The following is a 25,341-nucleotide window of genomic DNA, read 5'->3' as shown; positions in this document are numbered from 1 at the left end:
CTGGCTCTGGACCAGGCACAGAGCCCGGGTGGTTGAGAGGAGAACTCGGGAGTTGATCTGAATGCCTCTCCAGGCTCCTGCAGGAAAAAAACAAAAATCAGCTGAACATCTAGCGGATAAAATGATAAAATCCAGCCAGCGCTGCCGGTGCAGCTCAGGAGGGGTTCCTTTGGGAGGCACACCTAGCGTGACAGGCAGCTTTTAGTCCATTATCACCTGCAAAGACGGCAAGTGAGCGGCGCCTACAAAGATGACAGGTACACGTGTGAAGAAAAGCGTTGCAGGCAGCCACCAGAAGCGCGCCTTCAGCGCCACCCAGCCTGCATCTTTACGTTCTTGAAAGCCTCCCGTCCATCCGCCGCAGGGCGATGACCCTGGAGGGCCAGCCGGCGGCGATCGGCGACAAAGGGAGTCGCTGCTGCTGCTGCTGGTGCGCCCGAGCTCCGCCAGGTCCCTCCCTTCTTCTCGGGGCGACTCCTTGGTATCGCCAGAGCGGCAGCGACGGGCGGGCTCCGCTCCTTCCACCCTCCCCGGGAGTCAAGTGGGAGGATCTGCCGCGGCGAGGAAAAGAAAGGACGGAAGACGCCGCCGCTGCAGCCGCTCCGAGGCAAGCGCCGACTTCAACCCGCCGAGGCAGGAGGCGCGGCGGCCGATCTGAGCCGCGAAAGGGCTGTGGCGAGGGGAGCAGGTTAGCCCGGGCGGGGACCGGGCGGGCGGGGAGGAGGTAGCCAGCCTTCGCGGTGCCCTGGCCAGAGCCGAGGCGGGGAAATGCAAAGCCGAGAGAGATTGGGGGGGGGGGGAGGAGGTCGCCCCCTTGAAGGAAGAGCGGGAAGGTGGAGGTGAGCATCCATCCCATAAAAGGATGTGCGATCGTCGCTCCTTGCAGCCTTGCGCTCTCTTCGTGCATGCAGGTGGACCGGGAAAGGGCGAAGGGCGCTAAGCGGAGACCTTTGCAACGCGTGTCTGTATTGCTAATGCCTCTCCCCCCCACCCACCCCCTACACACAAACACACAACATCTTCCCGGTGCACAAGGATATTTTAAGCGCGCGCAACACAAGGACAGCTGCTCGGTGTGGGTGGGTGGGTGGGTAGAGGAGACGGCGGTCTCTTTGCTCTGCGCCCCCCCCGCCCCCCCAAAGTGGAAGCAGCATCCTCCCCACCGCCTCTTCTGAGTACTCTCCACGCTCAGGGAAGTTGAGGGAGCCTTTCTCTTGAACGGGAGAACAACGAGGGGAAAAGTCCCCGCTGAGCGTGCTTCGGAGGAGGCGTTGTGTGGGCAAAGGGGTTTCAAGGGGAACCAGCCGTGCGGGGGGGGGGTTAGAAACGATGCCCCAGTGCTGGGCCTCCTCCTAGCAGGGCATCTCCCTTGAGCATGTGCATCGTGCCTTGAGCAGAGCAGAACCGCTGCTTGGCATCCTCAGTGTTTTTGGATTGAGAAATGGGGGCCGAGGGGACCATTATGCTGGCCTGGGATCCTTGGAACAAATAAAGGTCCCAAGCAGACAACTGCTCCGCTTTAACTGCAATCACCATATACAGCTCGTGGGGGAACAGTAGGGTAGCTGGGCTGCACACTTTTGTGACTAGAAGTAAGTCCCTCTTTTTTGTTTTTTTGTTTTGTTTTTAAGATTCTGCATTATCCTACTTCGGACTTGGTGCAGAGGGCTAGGTTTTTGAAGCACAGGACCTCACAAATGTATATTCGCTTGAGTAGGACAACTCCACCCAACCACCAAAGTTGTCTCCTGGGCTGAAACCAGCTGGAAACGAAGCTGTTTTAAGAAGCTGCTGGCTGGAATTCAAGGTTTGGTTTATAAAAAAAAAAAGCCAGCCAGGAGTTCTGTCTGGACAACAGCCACCATGGCCCCTGATTGGTGCAGCACCCTGCTTCCCCCCCACCCACCCCCGCCACCTTTTCCACCCATGTCTGGAAAGCAAGCACCAATTGGGCAGACTTTTGAGGATATTCATCTGCATGAGCAAACACACCCCTGGCCATAGACCCAATACAGTTTGAAGTATAATATTGATAAAGTTGAGTTCAACCCAATGCAGGAGTTCTTTGCTCATGATGAATGGATGAACTCCACAGGTGAATTGATGGGAAAAATAGCCTGAGGCATCCCTGTTGTCAGCTCCTTGCTGTCATTTGAGCTAGAAGGGTAAAGTCTTGTCAATTTCATCCAGTTCTTGCTTTCTGCCGGGACATGGCTTGGCAAAAAGCACCAATAAAAAAAAAGGTTCAACCATTAATGTTATTGGATTCTGGTCCAGGAGAACTGAGAAGCACATCAGTACTGAGAGAGAATTGAGAAGAATAGGGGGTGTGTGTGTGAGAGCGAGAGAGAGAGAGAGAGAGAGAGAGAGAGAGTACACACGCATGTGGGGAGTTTGTGCACATGCCTCTTCTTTATGAGTGTTTGGAAAAAGTTTTGGTGTTTCTTTGCTCTTTTTGTTTGCTTACCCACACTCTCTTTTTCTCTGGCACACAGAATCTTTTGCTGCCCTTCCCTTTCTCCTTCATATAGCCTTCTCTTCCCCTCCACACCATTCGGACCTCAGCTTCCTGTCCCTCCATTGTCATTTCATTTCTTTTAGGATGCTTCCATGGGACTGATTAAAACACATATAGAGAGATTCTGACATAGACACATACATACACACACACTCAGAGTTAGGGCTCACAGTTTCACCGGTCCATCAGCAAACTGATTAAATAAAAACCCCTCCCCCCCAAGAAAGATTCAAACATGAATGGTCCACCTGTGGACTGCTCTAAGAGCCCAGAAAAAATGGCCAAGAGTGACCATGATTAGAGGGATGAGGCATGCACAGCACAGCCAACCGACAGCAGGGCTGGCATTGACTGTACAGAACTGCTTGGGCCAGCAGAGACTGGAAAATTATTTTTGAGCAAAAAAAAAAAAAACCAAGGAAAATGGGTGGCCAGATGCAGGCTGAGGATGATGTCATGCATTTGTAAGCAAACTGCCCTGTACCATACCAAGGCAAAGTGGGATATGCAAATTAGCATTAGTGTCTCTATTATAAATCAGAATTGTGGATCAGATTAGGTGCAAAAGAAGAAGAAATGCACAGATAATGTAACTGACACATAACTGTGATGTTTAATTTACATTGCTGTTGATACAAAATTAGATGTTTTGTGCACCCACATCTCATTACACATGCACACACACACAGACAGACATTCACAATATTCACTCAGAGAAGCACAGAGCTGAAGACAGAAGCCTGAAGATGATGAATGAGACTTCATCGAAACGTTGCCTAGATACTTCGAATCTTACACGGGAGAAAACCCGAACAACCAAAGATCCACATACAAATACCCGCGAGAACCTCAGAAAATATATATATATTAGTAAACAAAATAGTTATTCAAATTCATTCTAGTACTGGTATGAGCTTTGTAAATCTTTCACGTTTCTTTTTAATATTTATCAATCTTTGAGAACAACTGAAATGTTTCCTTCCCTTCTTCATTATTAGGTTAATTATTAATAAACATACCACTGAATAGTCAAACAGTTTTATCTTATAAATTATTTACTATTGATAAGCAAAATAATTATTCAAATTCATATCTATAAATAATTCTTGATGGCAAAAATGTACAATTTTTGTCGGTTAAGAATTACAAGTCTACTAAAATAAGTGATCTTCAATTGCTGTTTGCCTTTGACAGAAGGGAAGTACAGTTTTGGCTGCTGCCACTGTCCCTTTCTGCCCAGTCCAAAGATTTGCAAAGTTGGAAGAAGCAGCAGCTTCTTTTCATTGCGGGTCTAGTGCAGAGCTTCATCTTTCCTGCTGCTGCTGCTGCAGAGAATCTGTACTTCCAAGAGATGTCAAGAAGGCCTTTTTCTAGTACTAACTGCCTTGATGCATCAGGGACCAGGGCAGGAGTGGGCTTCAAACATTTTAGCAACAGGTTCTCTGCCTGGTTGCTGAGCGAGCGTGGCCATGGTGGGCGTGGCCTAGTCAGCCTTCTGCACCATGGCGGGGGAGCATTTTTGCCCTCCCTGGGCTCTGGAGGCTTTCTTCGAGCCACTGGGAGGGCAAAAACAGCCTTCCTGTAATCCAGAGGCTCTCTGGAAGCCAGAAACGGGCCTGTTTCCAGCCTTCCCAAACTTCCGGGAGGCCCATTTTTCACCCTCCCTGAGCCTCTGTGTGCGCCCTGCACTTACCTGCATCCAAAACGGGCTGCATGGGGACTCATGGGAGGATAGGGGAGTGGCGGGCAGGGCCAGCCAGGAGTGGGATTTGGAGGTTCTCCAAAACTGTGTAGAATCTTAGCTAGCGGATTGCCTGAACCCCTGTGAACCCCCAGCAGCCCACCTCTGGACCAGGGGTTGGCTCATGTGGACCCTCTCTGGCCCCTCCTGCCTTACGGTGAACACTACTGAGGGAGGACAGCAGAGTTACACCATCCATGTGTTGGGAGGAAGAGGCCTTATTGACAAGCGCGTACAACGCCAGGGGCCCTTGAGTGAATGGAAACCCAATCCTAGGAGGGGCTTCAGCGCAGAGAAAGCTTTCCCCGGGGAGGGGCATGGGTGAAATGGGAAAAGCCAGCCATGAACTCTTATATGCAATTGTCCACTGCTTGAGAAGGAAATCCATGCAACCCAGTGGTGGTATTCAAATGTTTTTACTACTGGTTATGTAGGGGTGGCTTGGTGGGTGCGATGTGGCTTGGTGGGTGTGGCTTGGTGGGCGTGGCAGGGGAAGGATACTGTAAAACCTCCATTCCCTCCCCACCTCGCTAACCTGCTTTCCAGCTCCTTTCTCCTGTGCAGGGCAATAAAAGGAGACTCAGCCGATCACTTGGGACTCGGGAGGCAGAGAATAGATGGGGGTGGGGTCAGTCAGACATGATATTTGCCGGTTCTCTGAACTACTCAAAATTTCCACTACCAGACTCTGTCAGAACTGCTGAATACCACTTCTGAAGCAACCTTATAGTTTTTCAATATTTATAGGTGATCACACCTATAAAAGTGAAAAAAATGATCAGAGCCTTCAGATGTAATCTCAGCTCAGTACAATCAAAAAATAATAATAATCCAGAGGGTGGCCCTGACCCAGCAATAGAAGCTTTGCCTGTTTGTTACATATATTACACATATTATACAGGTAGTCCTTGAGTTACAACGCTTCATTTAGTAACCATTCAACATTATAATGGCACTGAAAAAAGTGACTTATGACCATTTTTCACACTTATGACCCTTGCAGCAATCCCCTTGGTCATATGATCAAAATTCAGATGCTTGGCAACTGACTCATATTTATGACGGTTGTGTCAGTGTGATCCCCTTTTGTGACCTTCTGAAAAGCAAAGTCAACGGGGAAGCCAGATCCACTTAACAACTGTGTTACTATCTTAACAGCAATGATTCTCTTTAGGCAACCGTGGCATAAAATGGGACAAAACTCGCTTGATAAATATTTCACTTAGCAACATAAATCTTGGGCCCAATTGTGGTCATAGGTCGAGGGCCAGTGGTGGGATTCAAATTTTTTTTACTACTGGTTCTGTGGGTGTGGCTTGGTGGGCGTGGTTTGGTGGGCATGGCTTGGTGGGCATGGCAGAGGAAGGATACTGCAAAATCCCCATTCCCTCCCTACCCCACCAACCTGCTTTACAGCTCCGTTCTCCTATGCAGGGCAACAAAAGAAGACCTAGCCAATCAGCTGGGACTCAGGAGGCAGATAATAGATGGGGGCGGGGCCGACCAGAGGTGGTATATACTGGTTCTCCGAACTACTCAAAATTTCCATTACCAGTTCTTCAGAGCTGGTCAAAACCTGCTGAATACCACCTCTGTCAAGGGTTACCTGTACATATAACAAATGGTTGGAGCTTCGACTGCAGCTGCCATCTCGACTTTTTTAACTGTACCTTGCAGAAGCCCTTGCCTCTAATATTAATCTTGTCTATTCAGAAGTAAAGGGAAAGAAAGCAAACCAGATATCCATCTAAGAAGGTAGGACCGAAGAAATACCCTTCATGGATGTTCTTTGTGCCCAATGTTAAGGCTGCTGCAGGAAAGCTGCCTGCAACCTAATAAAATTAAATGGAATCCATCTTGAATCTGATAAAATATTAATCCTATTAAAAGTATATATAAATGAATGAGTAAAAGTAATTACCATAATGAAGCCAGGAGCATATTTTTAATATGATTAAGTGGTGCATAATGCATGCCATAGCAGAGAGTATTATATAACTGTTCTTCCCACCTGTGTGGAAAGTGAGAATGTCTCTTCCATATGGAGCTTTCTGTCTTTAGTTTGTGTAAGCATTTATCATAAAATTGTATCTTAACACAATCTGCTTTCCAATTACTTAGGATATCTGACATCTAACTGATTTAATATTATGATTTCCCTATTTAAAAGTACTCAGTGGAAAGGTTCAAAAAATAGCCTGCAGTGTAAGTAATAAGAAACATATATTAACAAAAATTATGGCTTAATTCACATTATCAGAGTAAGACAAGCTTTGTATTAACCATGATCTGAGTTTTCAGATGTACAACCCAGAAACCATATTTTATGGTTGATTGCTCCTTATTTAATCTTGCTTCAGCTTTATACATTTATTGTTATCTCAAGGTCAATCAGATTCTAGAAGGGTACCAATCATATCTAACCCTTATATCATACCAAACCATATTTAGTATAACCATTTCATTTATATCCATACTATTGTAAGCCTTGATTAATTACCATAACTAACCTATCACAACACTCAACTGTTGACCAAGTGTGATATCTAACTCACAGCTTGATGCTAGGCCTAATGTAATAGTACTAATTCCTATTTTTGTTGCTGAATTGCACATGAAGAAGGGTACGATGCACTGAACAATATATAGAAACCAGCTACAAGCACTGAAAAGGAGTACATAAGAATATTATTAGCTAAAGCTGAAACATTGTTTACAAACATCAAATAGCTAGTGTTTTTTTTTAAAACAGGGCGAATAGATTTAAATACTCAAGGGAGAAAAAAGCTTAAGAATCCTTAGGTTTCTTCAGAATGTCAGATGTTTCCTAGTGAACTCTGAAAATGTGCATTTATATTCACTTTTTTAAACATGAGATTTGTAGTAATTTTTATTCTACCTCTTATAATGATAAGGAATGCTGATTTAACTATGTAGCACTGTTATATTGGACTCTAAATATTTCACTGGAACAACAAGGCATAAATTTATGTCTATGACTATGATTTAGCTTTCAGATCTATTCATTCAAGTTCCGGGCATGTGTACATCCTTGGTAATAGTAATTCTTTTGATGAGTCATGTTAGAAGAACTGATGGTGGGAAAATTTTAATTCCAAAATGAGAGTTATTTATAAGGGTTTCTTCATCAGAAATGCAGCAAAGCACAATCTTGAATTCAGTTCAAAACATTAATATATCTAAGTACTTGTCTCAAATTCTAATGGGCCAGTCAATGGTCCTGGGATTTTCAAAATCATGTTAGCTAAGTGATTAATAGTTGCTTGGTTTATAATGGATGGGTTCATTTACCAGGTTAACTCAAAGTAAACTTACCACACCATAGCTTAATGTAATAGGTGACTTACGTCAGTGATAATAATTCTGGGCTGGTAATAAATAGTCTGATTTTTTTTTATAAAGCTTTCCCCATATTTTAAGAAGGATTTTTCAATTCTTGACTGTGCTATTTCAGTGTGGCCAATTTCCCCAGCTGTTTTGTTTGAGCAATGAGAGGCTGAACCAGAGCATGAGTGCAACAATACTTTATTTTACAATAAAGGGCTGACCGTGCTTGCCAAGCCTGGAACTGGCTCGCAGCAATCAGCAACCGGTTGGACCCCGCAGCCTGCTTTTATAGCTGGCTGCTGGGGAGAGCCAACCAATGGGAATGGGGAATAACGCCCACGTAAAGTGAGTGGACCTGAGTGAGAACTCCTTGAGTCCTCAGGACATAACACCCCTTCCCCCAGATGCGAACATGCATAGTCCTTGAGGTAGACGGGGTTTGTGTTGGCGCCCGGAACGGCGCAACTCGGGAACATTGTCTGTCTGTTCGGTACCAGTCTGTGATGGTCGAGCCGGCATAGTGTCGCCAACACTCTCTCTGGACTGGGCATCCTCGGGAAACACCGGGTTGGTTACTGGGGTCGAGCTCTCGTGGGTTGGATCAGGCTGGTCAACTCTCTGGGCGCTGTTGTCCGAGTTTGGGCTGACCGGAACGACCGCTGGTGCAGACTGGTCGCTGGGGGTGCGATGTGGCTGTGCGGCGGATGAGGCGGTTCCCCTTCGACTGGAGACTCTGGACTCTTGTTGGTAAGGGTGCTGAGGCGCCTTCTAAGCTGGTCTATATGTCTCCTCCAGACGCGACCATCCTCCAGCCTGACTCTATACGATCTCGGCCCGGTGATGGCGATGACCTCGCCTGGAATCCAAAGTGGGTCCCCGGCGAAATTCCTTGCGAATATCGGTTCCTGTAACAAAAATGTCTAACCCCCGATGTAGAAGCGAGGGGAGAGTCAGGGCAGTATTGTGGGTGCAATCTGTCCAATACAGTCCTCAGGCGCCGGCCCATCAGAAGTTCCGCTGGGGACTTATTGGTGACTGCACAGGGGTTGAGTGTTGGCTCATCAGGAACCGTGCGAGTTTGTGGTGCCAGTCATCCCTGCCAAACCTAGCGAGGCCTCTTTGGTGGTCCTGACGGCCCTTTCAGCCAACCCATTACTGGCAGGGTGAAATGGGGCTGTGAAAATGTGGTGAATGCCCAGGTTGGCAGCAAAACGGCTGAATTCTACTGATGCGAACTGTGGGCCATTATCGGAGACAATGGAGTCGGGTAGTCCATGTGTAACTAACAGGCGCGTTAACACGTTGGTGATTGCTAGTGTGGTGGTCGTGGATAGCTGCGCCACGCCTATCCATTTGGAATAAGCGTCCACGACCACTAGGAACATCTTTCCATGCACGGGCCTGCCAGATCGATATGGATTCTAGACCAAGGGGCGTTGGCGCTCTCCCATCTAGTAGGGGTGGCGATGGGGGAGCAGGGACGGGATTCCTGGCAAATGCTGCAGGAACTTACCCAATTGACAATGTCCTCGTCTAGACCCGGCCACCACACGTAGCTGCGTGCTAACGCCTTCATTCTCACAATGCCGGGGTGTCCTCGTGCAACGCCTCCAGGACTCGGAGTGCAGCGAGGTCGGAATGACCACTCGAGTGCCCCACAGTAGACAACCCTGCAAACTGGACAGCTCCTGCATGCGAGTCTTAAAGGGTGCGAATTTGTTATCGACGTTGCCTCCCGGCCACCCCCTCCTCACCCAGTCGAGCACCTGGGCGAGCGTTTGGTCTGCCTTGGTTTTAGCGGCGATGTCAAGGGCGGTGATGGGCAGGTCCAACTGGGTGATTTCAAAAATGGCGTTGACAGGAGCTGGGTCTTCAGCCGGAGCGGGTAAGGGCAGCGACTGAGAGCGTCGGCGTGGGATAGAGTTTTGCCCGGGCGGTGAATAAGTTTGTATGAATAGGCCGCTAGGAAAAGTGTCCACCTTGTCATTCTAGGGAAAGGACTTGAGGTGTCTGTTTGTCGCTGGCCAGTAGGCCCAGGAGGGGCTTATGGTCGGTGACCAGTTCAAGAAATGGCCAAAAAGGAATTCGTGAAACTTTTCACGGCTGCAACAGCTGCTAGGGCTTCCTTGTCTATTTGGCTGTAATTTCGCTCCGTGGCCGAGAGCGTCCTGGAGAAAAAGGCGATGGGGCCTCGGCGCCATTGGGGAGTCTGTGACTAAGGACCGCCCCAATTCCAAAAGGGGATGCGTCTGCTGCCAGTACTAAAGGAAGGTTGGGGTCGAATTGGATGAGCACTGCCTCTGACGTAAGTAGTGATTTGACGGCGTTAAACGCCTGGTCTTCTTTGTGCCCCCAGTGCCACGGTGACTTTTGTCTAGTAATCTGTGTAGGGGTTCGGCTACTGAGGCTTTATGGGGCAAGAAGGATGCATAAAAGTTTAGGAGCCCCAAGAAGGCTTGTAGCTCCGTTTTGGAGGTCGGTGTGGGAGCTTCGTGGATCGCCCTAACCTTGGACTCCAGGGGGTGAATGCCAGAGGCGTCAATTTTATAACCCAGAAAGTCCACCTGTCTAGTGGCAATGGCACATTTTTCTTTTTTTAACCTGAGGCCATGCTGTCTGAACCTCTCTAACACTGCTCGCACTCTCTGGAAGAGTTGGGGTCTGTCCCTGGCCGAGACCAAGATGTCGTCGAAGTAGGGTACTACACCAGGGAGGCCCTGTAAAATCCGCTCCATGAGGGACTGAAAAATACCGGGGCAACACTTCACGCCAAATTGGAGACGCTTGCATCGGAAGGCACCCCTGTGAGTGACGATGGTCTGAAGTTCCGCTGTTTGGTTATCAACAGGGAACTGTTGATATGCTTGAGACATGTCCAATTTAGCAAAAATACTGCCCGGTTCGAATGTGTGCAATAAGTGCTGAATGACGGGCACAGGGTAGGCGCTAACTTGTAAATATTTATTGATTGTTGTCTTGTAGTCCGAGCAAATTCTCAGGCTACCATCTTTTTGAGGGTGTGACAATGGGCGTCTCCCACTTGGCGAAATCTGTTGGCTCAATGACCCCTTGTTTTAGTAGTTTATCCAATTCAGCGTCTAGTTTTGGTCGAATAGCAAATGGAACTCTACATGGTTTTAATCTGATTGGGACTGCTTGGGGGTCAACGGTGAACGAGATGGGGTTCCATTATAACACCCCAGCTCCTCGCTGAACACATCTGCGTAGTCAGCGAATAAGGAGTCAGTGTCTGAGGTTGAGACAGCATGGACTCCTGTTAACCCTAGGCCGAGGTGGGGAAACCAATCGAGCCCCAATAAGGTGGGTAGATTGCCGTTAACTACCACTAGAGGTAGGTGGCCTTTAAAAGCTTTAAAACTGACAAAGAACTTGCCTCTGCCGATCACGGGAATGGCCTTCCCTGGTAGTCCTTCAGACCGAACTGGCATCTCTGAAGCCGGGTAGTAGATAGGCTGGGGTGGAGTCTCTTGAGGGTGTTCCATGAGATTATTGAGAGCGCTGACCCTGTGTCAACCTCCATGTGGCACGGTTTACCTTCTAGGAAACGGAGAGAGAAATTTTACTAACAGTGTGGCAAGTACGCCTGGCAAGGCGGTGCGTGCGACAGTTTAATACTTGCCTCTGTGGTCCCGAGTGCGAGGACGGGGTCTGTGTGCAGCGCTTTGGGGGCTTGGCAGACTCTCGCAATGTGCCCCCTCTTATGGCAGTTGTTGCAAACGGCTCCTTTAAACTTGCAGGTGGCCCTTTGATGTGATCCCCACAGGCTAGGCACAGCGTGATGTGCTTGGGTGGACCGGTGTATTCTTGTTTGGCCCCTACCTGCGACTGTCTGTCATTGGTGAGGCGATGGACATCGTTCTCATCGTTGTGGGCTTCCTCCGCTTCCACCTCTTCGGAATGGACTGGGAACGATGCTAGCTTGGCGCTTGGGCCCTGAATTTCGGTGGCTGAGTTCATTGCTAGCTCGGCTGCTAGGGCCTCCTCTACCGCTTGCGCGAGGTTGAGGTCTTTTTTAGCTAGCAGTCTCCTCTGTAGGTTGAGATCCTTGACCCCACAAACTAATTGATCGAGGAGCATGTCCTCCAGGTATGTTCCAAACCCGCAGTGCAGGGCTGCTGTTCTGAGGGCGGCCATATATTGGTTGATGGTCTCCTTACTTGATTGCTTCCTCATTCGGAACGTGAACCTCCTGGCGATTTGTGAAGGCCTGGGAGCGTAGTGGTTAGTGAGGATCTCCAGCAACTCGGACCACGGAACGTTTTCAATTCTCTCGGCGCCACGAGTGCTGCAGCGGTATCGTGAGACGGTGGCTCTGCAGTAGATTAGGAAATAGGATTTTTTCCGATGCTCTCCCGCATCCGCCAGGCCACCGCATCGATGTAATGATTGAAACGGTTCTTATACTCGATTCCCACTTCTCTTCGTCTAGTTTAAACGCCGGGAATACTGGGTTGGAACTCATGGTGTTGGAACGGCTGGGCTACCTCATGGAAAAATCTCTCTGGGACTACGAGCACTCGTGAGTTACTAGTGATATCAGCTCTGGAGAGGTTTTTTTGCTACCCTCTCTTTCTCTCTCTGGGTTACCACGTTGGCTGCTAGCCGTTGGAGGTGTCTTGATTCGGCGCCAAAAAGTGGGCGTTAGTGACTCTCTACAGCGCTGTGCTGTGATTCCTACTGGCTCGAAATTCAAATGACACCCGTTTGAATTTCGCGCCAAATGCAGAGCGGCTGCGGCTCGCAGCGCTTCACTTTCCCCGTAGCGGGCTAACAAGCGGCTACAGACGCTTCTAACTATTTGACTCAGACCGCTTCCTCTGGCTGCAGATCTGCGTTTGCTCTTTTTGATCGCTCGTTTCGTTAGCTGACCGCTCTCTCTGGCTGCGGATCAGCGTTTCCCTTGTCGCCAGCCGATCGCTCTCTCTGGGCTGTGGATCGGTGGCTAGTGACTCAGCGGTTGCAAGGTGCTTCTGGTAGCCATCCCATCCTCGTCGCCAGTGTTTTGTTTGAGCAATGAGAGGCTGAACCAGAGCATGAGTGCAACAATACTTTATTTTACAATAAAGGGCTGACCGTGCTTGCCAAGCCTGGAACTGGCTCGCAGCAATCAGCAACCGGTTGGACCCCGCAGCCTGCTTTTATAGCTGGCTGCTGGGGAGAGCCAACCAATGGGAATGGGGGAATAACGCCCACGTAAAGTGAGTGGACTTGAGTGAGAACTCCTTGAGTCCTCAGGACATAACACCAGCCTTTGTTTCTTTCTTCCTATTAGTCCAAGTATACAGTATATACTGCTGAATGTGTTCACATATATATTTTATTTATGTTGCTTGTTTTCTTTCTGTGCAACTGAATATTGAATTGGATACTTTGAAAAAGGGTTGTGTTTGAATTGAAATTGTGCCTCCATAGTTTTAAAATAAATTGGGAAGAGTTTCAAAAAGATCTCTCCATGCATGGGTAAAATTATCCACATAAGGTTGCCCACCTTCATTTTTATGCTGCTTTCCTGATGGGGATTTTCAAATAAGATTTTGGATCCCCTGATCCTGGTTTATACTTATGGTATGAGAGGAAAGAGCAAATTCTGTATCTGAAAGCATTTGGATACTTTAAAAATAATATAAATCTACAGTTTGCAATTTGGATCGGGTATATAATAGCAATAGCTTTTAGACATATACTGCATCATAGTGCTTTACAGCACTCTCTATGTGGTTTACAGGGTCAGCCAGGGGTGGGATTCAAAATTTTTAACAACCGGTTCTGTGGGTGTAGCTTAGTTGGTGGGTGTGGCTTGGTGGTCATGTTATTGGCTGGGCGTGGCCAACTCAATATCACTCACATTGAGGCACGCATCTCCTCGCCTGGCCTCTCATGACTGTGCGGATGTTCCACAGTTGTAAGTGTGAAAAATGGTCATAAGTCACTTTTTTCAGTGCCACTGTAACTTTGAATGGTCACTCCACACAAGCAAAGTACCAGCAAAGGAGGAAAAAAAACCTCCAGAGAGGTTCCTGAGACAGGAAGTCTAGTCCTGCCAAGAATGTAATAAGGGTTAATGGAGAAGCAGTTTCTGTAAGCAGCACCAGAATGTTTCCTTCCTGCCTTCCTTACAGGATTAGGCCAGTAATTTCTTCTAACAACCGGTTCTCTGAACTGCTTAGAATGTTAACAACTGGTTCTAGAGAATAGGTGCAAACTGGTAGAATCCCACCCCTGGGGCCAGCATATTGCGCTCAACAATCTGGGTTCTCATTTTACTGACCTTGGAAGAATGGAAGGCTGATGGTCTTTTTAGGTTAAGGAAAAACAGGAGATATAATAGGTGTACATGAAGTAATACATGGCATTATAGGAGTAGAAAAGTAAACATTTTTCCTGTTAGTAGCAGAGTTCTTCAGTAAAATTGAGCAGTGGAAAATTTAGCATAGAACAAAGGTTTCTCTTCTTAGTAGTGTATAAAATAGCCCCCAAAATAGATTTATCTAAGAGAAAAACAATCCATTAGTGACATCTGAAATTGTACAAAAGGGATTGAAAACTTTCGGATAATAATTTAATGAGTGTTGAGTTCTGTAATACCTCCTTTGATGACGAACAATTTTCCTTTTTGCTAGAAGTGAAACTTTGATGCTGTGGACTAATTTTTTAATGGAACATCAGTGGCAGAATCCCAATGTCTTTGGCAGAGTTGGTAAGTGTAGCTAATAGCTACTCTTGAAAGCCATTGAGTAATCTTTTGCTAGTCTTTAGTACTTACTGAAGTCTTACTGAAATAAAAAAAGCTTATGAAAAAGGCATATACTTGGTTAATAGACTTCTGTATGTACCTTTGTATCCTGGTGACTGCCAGGACAAATCCCTTGTCATTGCCTGTATTCTAGACATGGAAGAAAGTGACTGGTCCAAGGTCACCCAGGTGGATTTGTGTCTAACCTTAAACACTACACCAGACTGGCTGTCTTAATAGATATAACAATAGATGATTACAAGCTGCTACCTTCTCTCATTAGAGCCAGTGCACAGTCATGGTTGGATTGGGTAGACCTGCTTGTATGGACTATGAAATAAAGAAGCATTAATTCAAATGCATGTTTTCAATATAGTACATTTACTTTGTGACTAAGTATTTTGCATAACCTTTTCTCACTACCTCATAGCATTGTAGTGTTCTTCCTGATTCTGTTCCCTTCCTAATACCATGCAACAAACTTTGTGAGTGCAAAGATAATGTGAATACTAACCTAGGTACATGTGCTTCATTAGTAACAATAACTGGTCGCAGTTAGTCCAGCCAGATCTTGTCTGGGCTGCAGGTACGAAAGCCCTTGTTTGAAAGGGTGTGTTTTATAGTCAGACCTTTGGGGCAGGGTGACCCTCCAAATGAGGCCAAACTACACTTTCCAGCTGTCTTAGCTGCAGTGACCCACGGAGAAGGATGCCACCAATTCACCCACCTATCTCAGATCTAATGAACAAGGATTCTTCTTGGTCTTAGGTAGCGGTCTCCTTCAAAATGAGTACAGTACTACAGAGGTTTGTAATGGAGGATCTGAACTCAAAGCCGGGCCCTTCTGTATGCTTTGCATGTATACCATCACTGAGCCACAGAGATTCCTGATGTTACCTGAGCAACATGATGGATGGAAGGTTGGATGAATGGACAGTTAGATAATTAGATGACAGATAAAATGATATTCAGAACACTTAGTATATACCTAGTGACAAATATATTTCTCTTACAATAAGTGCTTTATAATTGCTATAATTGCTTTGACATATTTTTAAATAGATCATATAATAGCAGCAAATTGTGTTTGAAATACACGACTGTTTGGCAATTTAAGTTTTCATCTATTTAAAAGCCAGATGTGACTTTTGCTATAATATTGGACCTGTACATGGTCTTTACCATTGGAAGCTCAGTCATTCATTTAGCCTATAGTTATCAGCAGTTAGGACAACAGTTCTTTTAGATTCCAGAAGGAAGTTAAAGATGTGTGGGTGAGTGCATATATAATCAATTTACAGCTCATTTTTCCCTGAGTTCCATTTCTGCTTATTTTTTTCTTTTAAAAAAAACCCCCAATAAATATGGGAAAAGTATAAAAGAGGAGGCCCTGCTGATTTTATCCCACTAGTCATTGCCAACTCTAGGGGATGGTGCTCCTCTCCATTTAAAGGCCATTGAGCCAGTGTTGCCTGAAGATATTTCTGCTGTCATGTTACCTTCCCACCAAAGTGGTATTTATTTATCTACTTGCATTTGCATGCTTCCAAATTGCTAGGTTGGCAGGAGAGGAGACAAGGAGGGGAGCTCACCCCATAGCATAGCGCTTGGGTCTCGAACCTGGGCTGCCAGCTTTTCAGCTGACAAGCCCAGCATTTATAACTGCTGAGCCAACTGCACCATCCCAATATACAGAAAAAGACAGGAGAAAAAAATGGCTAGAACTGTGAAGGACAGAGTGAAGTTTGGCTTAGTTTTAAATACAGGTAGTCCTCAACTTACAACAGTTCATTTAGTGACTGTTCAAATTTACAACAGCAGTGAAAAATGACCATTTTTCATACTTACAACCATTGCAGCATCCCCAGAGTCACGTCATCCAAATTCAGGAGTTTGTCAACGGAGTCACATTTATGATGGCTGCAGCATCCCATAACTTCATGTGATCCCCTTTTGCGACCGTCTGACAAGCAAAGTCATTAGGGAAGCCAAATTCTCTTAACAATCGGGTTACTAACTTATCAACTGCAATGAGTCACTTAACTATAGCAAGAAAGGATGTAAAATGGGGGCAAATCTCACTTAACAAATGTCTCACTTAACAATAGAAATATTGTTGCTCAATTGTTTTCGTAAATTGAGGGCTACCTATGATGGATTAGATTGGATTGATACAATTTGATTAATACACCCACCCATCTTAGTGACTTGAGTAGGAACTGGGATTCTTGGCTTTAGTGGCAAAAATGTGTTTACTTTTTTGAGAGGGGGGAATATGCTTCCTTAAACTATCTTGTGACATTGATGCCGAATGATCACATGGAGTTTCCCTGAAGTGCATAAGAGAGAAAAAGTGTCAAAAGAGAATCCCACTTGCTGTCAACCTGTGGGACATTTCTGTTTATAAAGGGAGGGGTGGGGAATCTTTAAAGTCTTAGCCATATGTTTAAATTAGATTAGCACTGTATTTTGGGAGAATTATAAAGAATATCCTGAGTTCACTCCTGTGAGCATTCATCTCTCCATGGATCCCTTGAGAGCAGGAAATTCTAATTGACAGAATTGTTTTACATTTCTAACACATGCAGCTCAAAATGCTGAGGATTGAATTCAGGGACCTTTTTAAATGCCAGCCCCTCCCCCCCGAATCTTGGGGGTCTTAATAGCTCTGGATAAAGAGTTTCAGGCAAAGGTATTGCCTAAAGATGCATCGAATGGGCGTATTTCAGGGGCTTAATGATTCATGCTGCAGTTGCTATGGAAAGGCAACTGAGCCTATAAATAAGCATCCCTCCTAGAATTTATATTGTCTTTTTCTAAATGGTAGCACCCTCTATGTTGAAGATTAGGTCAAAATGTTTGGTGTAAAGAGATTGTAGGGGAGCACACTATGAAACTGTTGGCTTGCCATGCCTTGGGTAGTCCCATAATGAATCAGAAAGGCAGATTAAATTCAATTTGGTATGTAGTGAAGATTCTTAGAAATTAGGTACTCCATGCCAACACATGGAGCTAGGAGTAGAGAATCGCTATCTAGGACAGAATCAGGGGTGGGTTGCTGGGGGCTTGCAGTGGCTCGGGAGAGCCCCTAGCTAAGACTCTGCAGGGCTCAGAGAGCCCCCAATAACCTCAGAAAGACAAACAGTTAGGGAGAGCTTTTAATAGGCTTAATTGAACTTCTGGGCGTTCAGCCAAGAGAATTTCACACCTCGTAAAAGTGTTGCAAGCTAGATAAACAATCCACTCAGCGCTTGTGAGGGAGAGCCATTGAGAAAATCAGATAACTCACCAGAAACTCCACTAAGACTCCAAGATCCCTCTCACAATCACTGTTATTAAGCCTGGTTTCACCCAGTATTTTATTTAAGTATTAAAGGCATGAAATAATAAACAACTTTTTGGTATATATCTTTTTTTGGGTAATTAGAGCAAAGAAGCGACATCAAGTTGGCCACACCCACCCAGTCACATGATCACCTAACCACACCTATCCAGCCACATGACCACTCAGCCACACCCACCCAGCTACACCTAACCAGCCAGTCATTAGGGCAGAGACCCCCTGGCTAAAAAGTTTGAAGCCCATCCCTGGATAGAATAATTTCTTGAAGCACTAAGTCAGACCTTGTGCTGTCCAGCCAATATATAGTAATGGGAATTGAGATAGTTAGGAATTGCAAGCTGTCCCCTTAAGGGAATGCATCATGGTAAATGTAGTTAAGGTATCCTGGGAAATGTAGTCCATGTCATGTGGCCACCTCTGTATTCCTGATTGGTCACTGAATTGACCCTTGGTGGGTTGGGGGAGGTTCCTTCACTCTTGCCTGAATCCAGCATCATGCTGCTGCTTCACCCCCTTGCTCTACCATTATCGGAATAAAAGAAGAACTATCCTTTTATACCAGAAAGTCAGCTATGCAGAGAATTGGACATTGAGATGAATCTTGTCATAACCGTGAGTTATTTTGAGGATGCCTGATAAACCAATAAAAAGACTTTGTATGGATGCTTTGTGGAGTTACTCTGTCTGCCTTATATTAAGAAGCAGAACAGACCTCCATAATTTGTGAATGAGTGAACCAGGAACTATGTAACCAAGGGTAAACAGCAAGGTCAAGGCACCCTTGATGAATGCTATAAGTCAGGGTCTTTAAACTCAAAGCCTGTGGGTCGGATCCAGCCCATGGGGTACTTAGATTTGGCCCACGGGGCTGCCCTGGAAACAGCAGACTGGCCCACAGTACTTCTGCCAGCAAAAGGAGCGAGCACCATTTTCACTGGCAGCGGGTTGCAGGAGGCAATCACAGCCAGAAACGGAGCTCAGGGGTCTATTTTCGCTGGTAGAGCGCTTGGGCCACCAAAGGCGCCCCCGATATGAGTGACGTTGAGCTGTCCACACCCTCCCTGGCTATGCCCACCCCGGCCCTCTGAGTTTGAATACAACCCTGATGCAGCCCTTCATAAAATCAAGTTTGACACCCCTGCTATAAGTGCATGAGCAAAAGTTCAAGCCAACAGCAGGATTGTTTATTTATTTTATTTACTTACAGGTAGTCCTCAACTTATAACCACAATTGATGCCCAAATTTATGTTGTTACGTGAGACAGTTGTTAAGTGAACTTTGTCCCATTTTATGACCTTTATGCCACAGTTGTTAAGTGAATCTGGTTTTTCCACTGACTGTGTCAGAAAATCGCAAAAGATGATCCCAGGACAATTCTGATCACATGACCATGGGGATGCTGCAACGGTTGTAAGTGTAAAAAATGGTCATAACTCACATTTTTCAGTGATGCTGTAACTTCGAATGGTCACTAAATGAACTGTTGTAAGTCAAGGACTATTGTATTTACTTATTTCTGCTTTTGTTAAATTTATATCACTCCTTTATTCCAAGAATTCAAGCCTGCATATACATGGCACCTTTCTTCCAATTTTAGTCTCATAATAACAGGCCTTTGGAAAAGATTGAGTGGAGAAACAGGGATTGAGCTTAAGTCACCCTGTAATTGTTCTCCAGTGTGCTATAGTATACTACATCTGGCATTTTGTGGGATTGGGCTTAGTAAGGGGAAACAACTAGTGCGGAGATGAGATGCATTGTCCTGGGGCTACTGCATTGCCTCAAACTTTTATCCCTCAAACAGAGAATGGCGAAAATCAGATTTAGCCAATTTCACAAGATTTTGGTGTTTCAAGACAAGGCACCAAGATCCAGGGTGATGTACTGCTTTGGAATCCATATTAGCACCAGAAGCTTCCATGCTGCCACATTCTTGAGCCTGGGAAGATGGGAGGGGGGATTTTCATGGAGCCTGTGTGCTTAGACATAAAAGCATTCTTCTTTAGAGTCAAGGTCATGTTGTTCCTGCACCTGGCTGAGGAGTAGTAGAGGGGACATCTCAAGTTGGGACGGATGGTGATTGAGGCCTGTGATGGAATGATAAGGGGCAGGGGGTGGATTTATAATATTTTACTTATTGGAGGGAAACCCGAGACTTTCAGATTGGGGATTTCCCAGATGTGCCAGTTTACTACTCTAATAAAAGGGAACTTTGAGAACATGTCTGGTTTGGAGTTATCTGTTGGAGTCGAGTTTTTCTGGAACACTGACATAAAGCTTTAAGACTAGAATTCAGGAGACACAGGTCCAAGCCCATCTTCATCTGTAGAAACTTACTGGCTGACTTTGAGCCAAATGCTCTCTTAGCCTAAACCCACTACACAGGGTAATTGTGGGGATAAAACAAAGGGAGATGCTAAGGTGTCTTGTACTCCTGGAAGAAAAATAGACTAAAAATTTAACAATCGATTCATCAACCAATAAAAAGCCATGTTACCTCGTACATTTATTTTCATTGGGGGTAACGGGCCCCTGAAAAGCTTGATGATCCAGCATTGCAGGATAAAAACTGAACATCAGCTTGGAGTTAAATGCAAAAAAAAAAGAGGTAAAAACTGAATGATGGGTAGCAAGCAATGTGCGTTGCAGGCTGCAGATGTAATCCCAAACATTTCCAATCCAAAAGATTCTTTGCCTGAGTCCCTAGTGTGCCATTGCAGACTGTAATAAGGGATGCTATCAAAAAGCCTGACTTACTTACAGGCTGTTCTATATCCATAATGTGCAAACAAGGAATGTGAAATATGTGGCCTTCTAATGTGTTTTATATTGTGTTTTTATGGTAATCTGTATGCTACCTAGACTCTTTGAACTCATTGATTTTTTTTATTGTAAAAAAATTATTTAAGTTTCATATATTTAAAACATTTAAAAAGAAACAAACATAAACAAGTATATATACATATATACATTTTGCAGCAGGTATTGAGCATTGGTTATATTTTTCTTTTCTTTTTTTCTTTTACCCCATAACAATGATGTGATCTACCTTGTTACAATACCTTCCTTGTTCTTTTAATGTTTTAATTTCACAGAATACTTTATGATTAAATGCATGTCCTTCATAGTTTCACAACTTATTCAGTTGTCAAATCATGCTTTTTCTTTAACCATTCGTACCAATAGTTCCAAACTTTGTAGTATTCACTATCTTTGTTGTTTTTTAGTAATTTGGTTAGGCTGAGCATCTCTGCACACTCATGAATTTTTTTAATGACCATCAAAGGTTTCGGGTTCAAGTTTTACTTCTTGTTTAATTATATTTTGAATCCAATTTTAGATATTTTTCCAAAACTTCTGAGCATATGGACATGTCCACCACATATGAAAGTATGTTCCCTGGACGCAGTTACACTTCCAACATTTTGGGGGGAGGTTCGGGAACATCTTAGCCAGTCTCGCGGGTGGCAAGTGCCAATGATACACCATTTTATAGAGATTCTCTTTGTACGAGGCTGACATAGTTAGTTTGTAATTTATTTCCCAAATATGTTCCCACTTGTCTAATTCAATACTGTGGCCCAACATTTTTTGCCTAAATTATCATACACTCCTTGACTGTTTCTTCTTTTAATTTATAATCCAATAGATATTTATATTTTTTACTAATCAATTTCTTTTCCTCTCCATGCCAAATTTTATCTAATTCTTGGTAGGTCATGTTAAAACCAAATTATCTTTTTTGTAATGTGTTTGTATCTACGCATAGGGCCACCATGTTATCTCTTTTCCTTGAATTTGTATTTGATTCCTATCCTTTAACTTTCCGGTTTGATGTAATAGATCTTTATATCTTACAATATTATCAAAACCTAAAACGTTTGGATGTGTAATTGCCCCCATTGTAGATAACCACAGTGGGACCTTACAGTAATGTACTTTTTTTTATCTTTTCCCAAATAGTTAATAACACACTCCTTATATAATGCCTTTGAAAGTACAAGTGGTGTTTACTCTTTCCATCCCTCATAAATGCGTGCCATCCAAGTTGGAGATCAAAGCCCTCATTGTACTCATTGATTTATAACTGTATATAGAGTTGATTTGGATAATGAGATGGGTGGCATATACATTTAATAAATACAGGTAGTCCTTGACTTACAACAATTCATTCAGTGACTTTTCCAAGTTACTATGGGACTTATGACTATTTTTCACACTTACAACCGTTGCAGCATTTCCAGGGTCACGTGATTTACATTCAGGTGCTTGACAACTGGTTCATATTTATGATGTTTGCAATGTCCTGGGGTCGTGTGATCCCCTTTTGCGCCCTTCTGACAAGCAAAGTCAATGGGAAAGCCAGATTCACTTAGCAACGGTATTGCTAATGTAGCAACTGTAGTGATTCAGTTCACAAATGTGGCCAGAAGAGTCATAAAATGGGACTAAAATCATTTTCAAATTTTTCACTTAGCAATATACATTTTGGGCTCCATTGTGGTCATAAGTTGAGGACTACCTGTACAAAGAAGTTAATAAATCAGTGCTGTTGGATGGCTAGTCTCATTGTCCCTCACCATTGTCCATATTGTCTAGATCTGCCTGAAACTGGAGGCAATTTCAGCAACATATAAATTCTAAGACACATTATTTATCTCTTTTGAAGTTCATAAGTTGGTGACAGTGCTACAACTGTTTCCTCTTCTTGTTTGCACATCTTCAGTTTATCAACCTGGCTGTACAGGGTAATTCAAATTCAGGATATTCCTGTGTTCCACTTACTTACATTCCTATAAAGAGGCGCCTGCTTTGTGGATATCATGCAGGGCAAGAAGCCATTTAGGCAAGATTGTAAACACTTTCTTAACAAAATAGCTTAATTCTTTGGAAGATTTGTTTGTGTGGGTGAATTTAGCATGCTGCTATTCATTTTTTCCCTTTTTCCTTTCCCTCCCCTCCTGCAGATGCCTGCAATGCCATCCCACTGAGGAAGAAAATGGTCACATTTACAACCAAAGAAGCACTAGCTGGAAAATGGATTGAAAGGCAGTAAAAAAGCAAGTGTGCAAAGTCCTGGGGAAATTTCATCCCATAATTGATCAACAAAAAAAGCCTTTTCCTCTGCATGTGTTTCCAAACTAAATCTTTGACTGGGAAGCCATATGTGGATTTGCAAATGGCTGTTGTCTCTTGTGTCCCTCACTAATGGAATAGGAGGCACTTTGTGTGTTGATTTTCAACCTATTTAAAACATTTAAAATGTTGAACTTTTGATGGAGTATCACCACCACATCAAAAGACTTTAAAATACATGTGTAATTCCTTCAGGAAGAGTAAAGAGAAGAAAAAAGCACTGTTACCAGTTAGCTGTTTAAAAAAAACAACTCTTCTTTTGTTTCTTTAGCTAACACCTTGAGGTCAATTTTGAATTATAATAAATTGATTTTATTAATTATTTACTGGCATACATCTGAACAGGATTAATAGTGATTTCCTTTCTCTAATAACTATTGGGAATTGTGCTTCCAAATAAAATGGTGTAACATATCATCTTCAAAATACAAAACCCCAAAAGAAACCATAACTGTTCAACTGGTCTACAAGTCATATTCTTTTATTGTAGATCAGCCTCAATTGTGTCTTTCCAATGAAACATTAGCAAGGGACCAATTTTTTGGAAGTTAGAATGGAAGCCCAAAATATGGAACATTCAGCAAAAGGAATTCAGATAGACATTGACCAACGATTGGAAACTTCAGATACAACTGATCCAATTATTGCCCCAGACAGTCCAGCCAAAAAGGCTTCTATCTTTTGCTTTAAGAAAAGGAAAAAGTCTTGTGAGAAGGTAGAAGAGAAGGATGAGAACCATGAATCCAATTCACTTAGCTTAAGGGCTGCTAACCAGTCTTCTGACATGGGGCACAATGAAACAGAGGTATCAAGTCCATTCTGGACTTCAGGGGAGGCCTGGCTGGCTTTCAAACGACTAGTGACATTAAGGAGAAGATCCAAATCCTCTCTGAAGAAACAAACACAGGCTTGTTCTCGCGTACATCTAGATGTGGACATAGGAGATTCTGGCAGGACACGATTTCCTAAGGAACATACCAATTCTAGCTCTAAAATTCCCTGCCTAAGACTCTCCAGAAGCAAAAAAAGGACCAGCCACTCTGAAATAATAGAACAGCCCGATTGTGAGAAAAAAGAAAGTATTCATTCAGCAAACATCCTGAATGAAAAAAGTAACAAAGAGCCAGAGATTGTGGCTATGGAAGCTCCACTGGATACAAAACAATCTCCCAGCAAAGGTCTTCAGGAAGGAGAAAGCGACAGTGGAGCCATGACAAATATAGAAAATGCGGCACTCTCTAATAGAGAGAACACGTTTCCTGATCCCAATTGTTATATTGACTGTGGAGTTCCATCAGAAATAATCCATTCTGAAACTGCACTTGTAACTGAAGAAGAGAAGCAAATATTTCAGTTACATCATGGAACCCTCTATGGAAACGTTGAAGACCTGGAAAACCAGAAGTTCAGTTTTAATGTTGAGATCGGTCCTCCCATTCCTCAGGATCTGCCTGAAAGTGAACAACAACTTATAGGAAGAGAGGGAACCAAAGAGATCAAATCACAGCCATTTGTGGTAGACACTGATGTTGTGGCCAAAAGCGAGGATGTTGCTGCTAAGGAAGGTCATTCCATTGAAGTGATGTTGCATTGCAGCCCATCTGTAATGGAAGACGAGGCTTCAGACATACCGGTTTGTTTTGATGAAGAAGAGAAAAGTGAAGAAAATCAGTTTACCATTCCTGGGGCTGGCATTGTTATCACGATCACTGAAGCTGAAGATGATCAGGATGAGGAAGAAGAATCAGCTCCTACCTGTGAAATGTTTGCATTTCCCCAAGCCATCAAGCAAAAAGGGAAGAAAAAACCTAGCAAAAACAAAACTTCTGCTTCAGGGTGCAACTACACAAAGGAAGACCAAGCTGGCTCCCAGGTCTCATCTTCCTTTGGTACCAACAGCCAGGAACACTGGACTTCAGAGCAATATGAAATGCTATTGATTGAAACAGCTGCCTCGCTTGTGAAGACAGCTATTCAGTCATCTGTTGAGCAGCTTGTCAATGAAATGGCTTTGGAGCAAAATAAACAAAACAGTGTTTTATGATCACAGGGTCCTCTTTGTAAATTAGAGGCAGGCCTGCTATCAGCAAAGGGAGGCAAATAGAAGCCTTTGAACAAATTGGCTTGTTCTTGAAAAGAAAGTACCCTTTGGATTTTCTTTGTCCATTGCCAGCACTGCTTGATCCATCTTTAATGACCAGTTCAGTATTAATGCTGTGAGGAAATGTTCCAGATGTCCTGAAGTATTTAAACTTAGCATGAGAGATTGGGGAGGGTCTTAAATTCCTGAGATATTTGCAATATCTGTGATTAACTTAATTTTGCATGTTGGTATAATGGAATGTATATTGTATTGTATAAACAGCTTGTAAAAACAAGGGGGGAGGGTCTTTTGCTGCATGGTGACATGTCTTAATGGTTTACTCTCTATGGTAGATCTAGGAAAGACAGCCATTTCTTTCTTCTCAGTTTATTTATTCCAATAACCAAGTTATTCAAA

General features: G+C 44.2%; 1 protein-coding gene across 2 annotated transcripts; it reads left to right on the top strand.

The window, feature by feature from the left end:
* Positions 1-182: 182 nt before the first annotated feature.
* On the top strand, positions 183-25,341 carry AKAP5 (A-kinase anchoring protein 5). 2 transcript variants are annotated; one of them, XM_087922296.1, is made up of 3 exons: positions 183-688; positions 1,632-1,807; positions 22,673-25,341. In XM_087922296.1, the coding sequence occupies exon 3, from the start codon at positions 23,395-23,397 to the stop codon at positions 24,883-24,885; it is 1,491 nt and encodes a 496-aa protein (XP_087778422.1). In that variant the 5' UTR covers positions 183-688; positions 1,632-1,807; positions 22,673-23,394; the 3' UTR covers positions 24,886-25,341. The 2 variants fall into 2 exon arrangements, with proteins under 2 accessions (XP_087778422.1, XP_026554168.2); XM_026698383.2 differs by lacking the exon at positions 1,632-1,807.

Source organism: Pseudonaja textilis, chromosome 1 (assembly GCF_049901715.1).
Source record: "Pseudonaja textilis isolate UNSWEBS1 chromosome 1, rPseTex1.2, whole genome shotgun sequence".
NCBI classification, from domain to species: domain Eukaryota; kingdom Metazoa; phylum Chordata; class Lepidosauria; order Squamata; family Elapidae; genus Pseudonaja; species Pseudonaja textilis.
The sequence above is the reverse complement of the archived record's forward strand: the minus strand, read 5'-3'. Positions and strand labels throughout refer to the sequence as shown.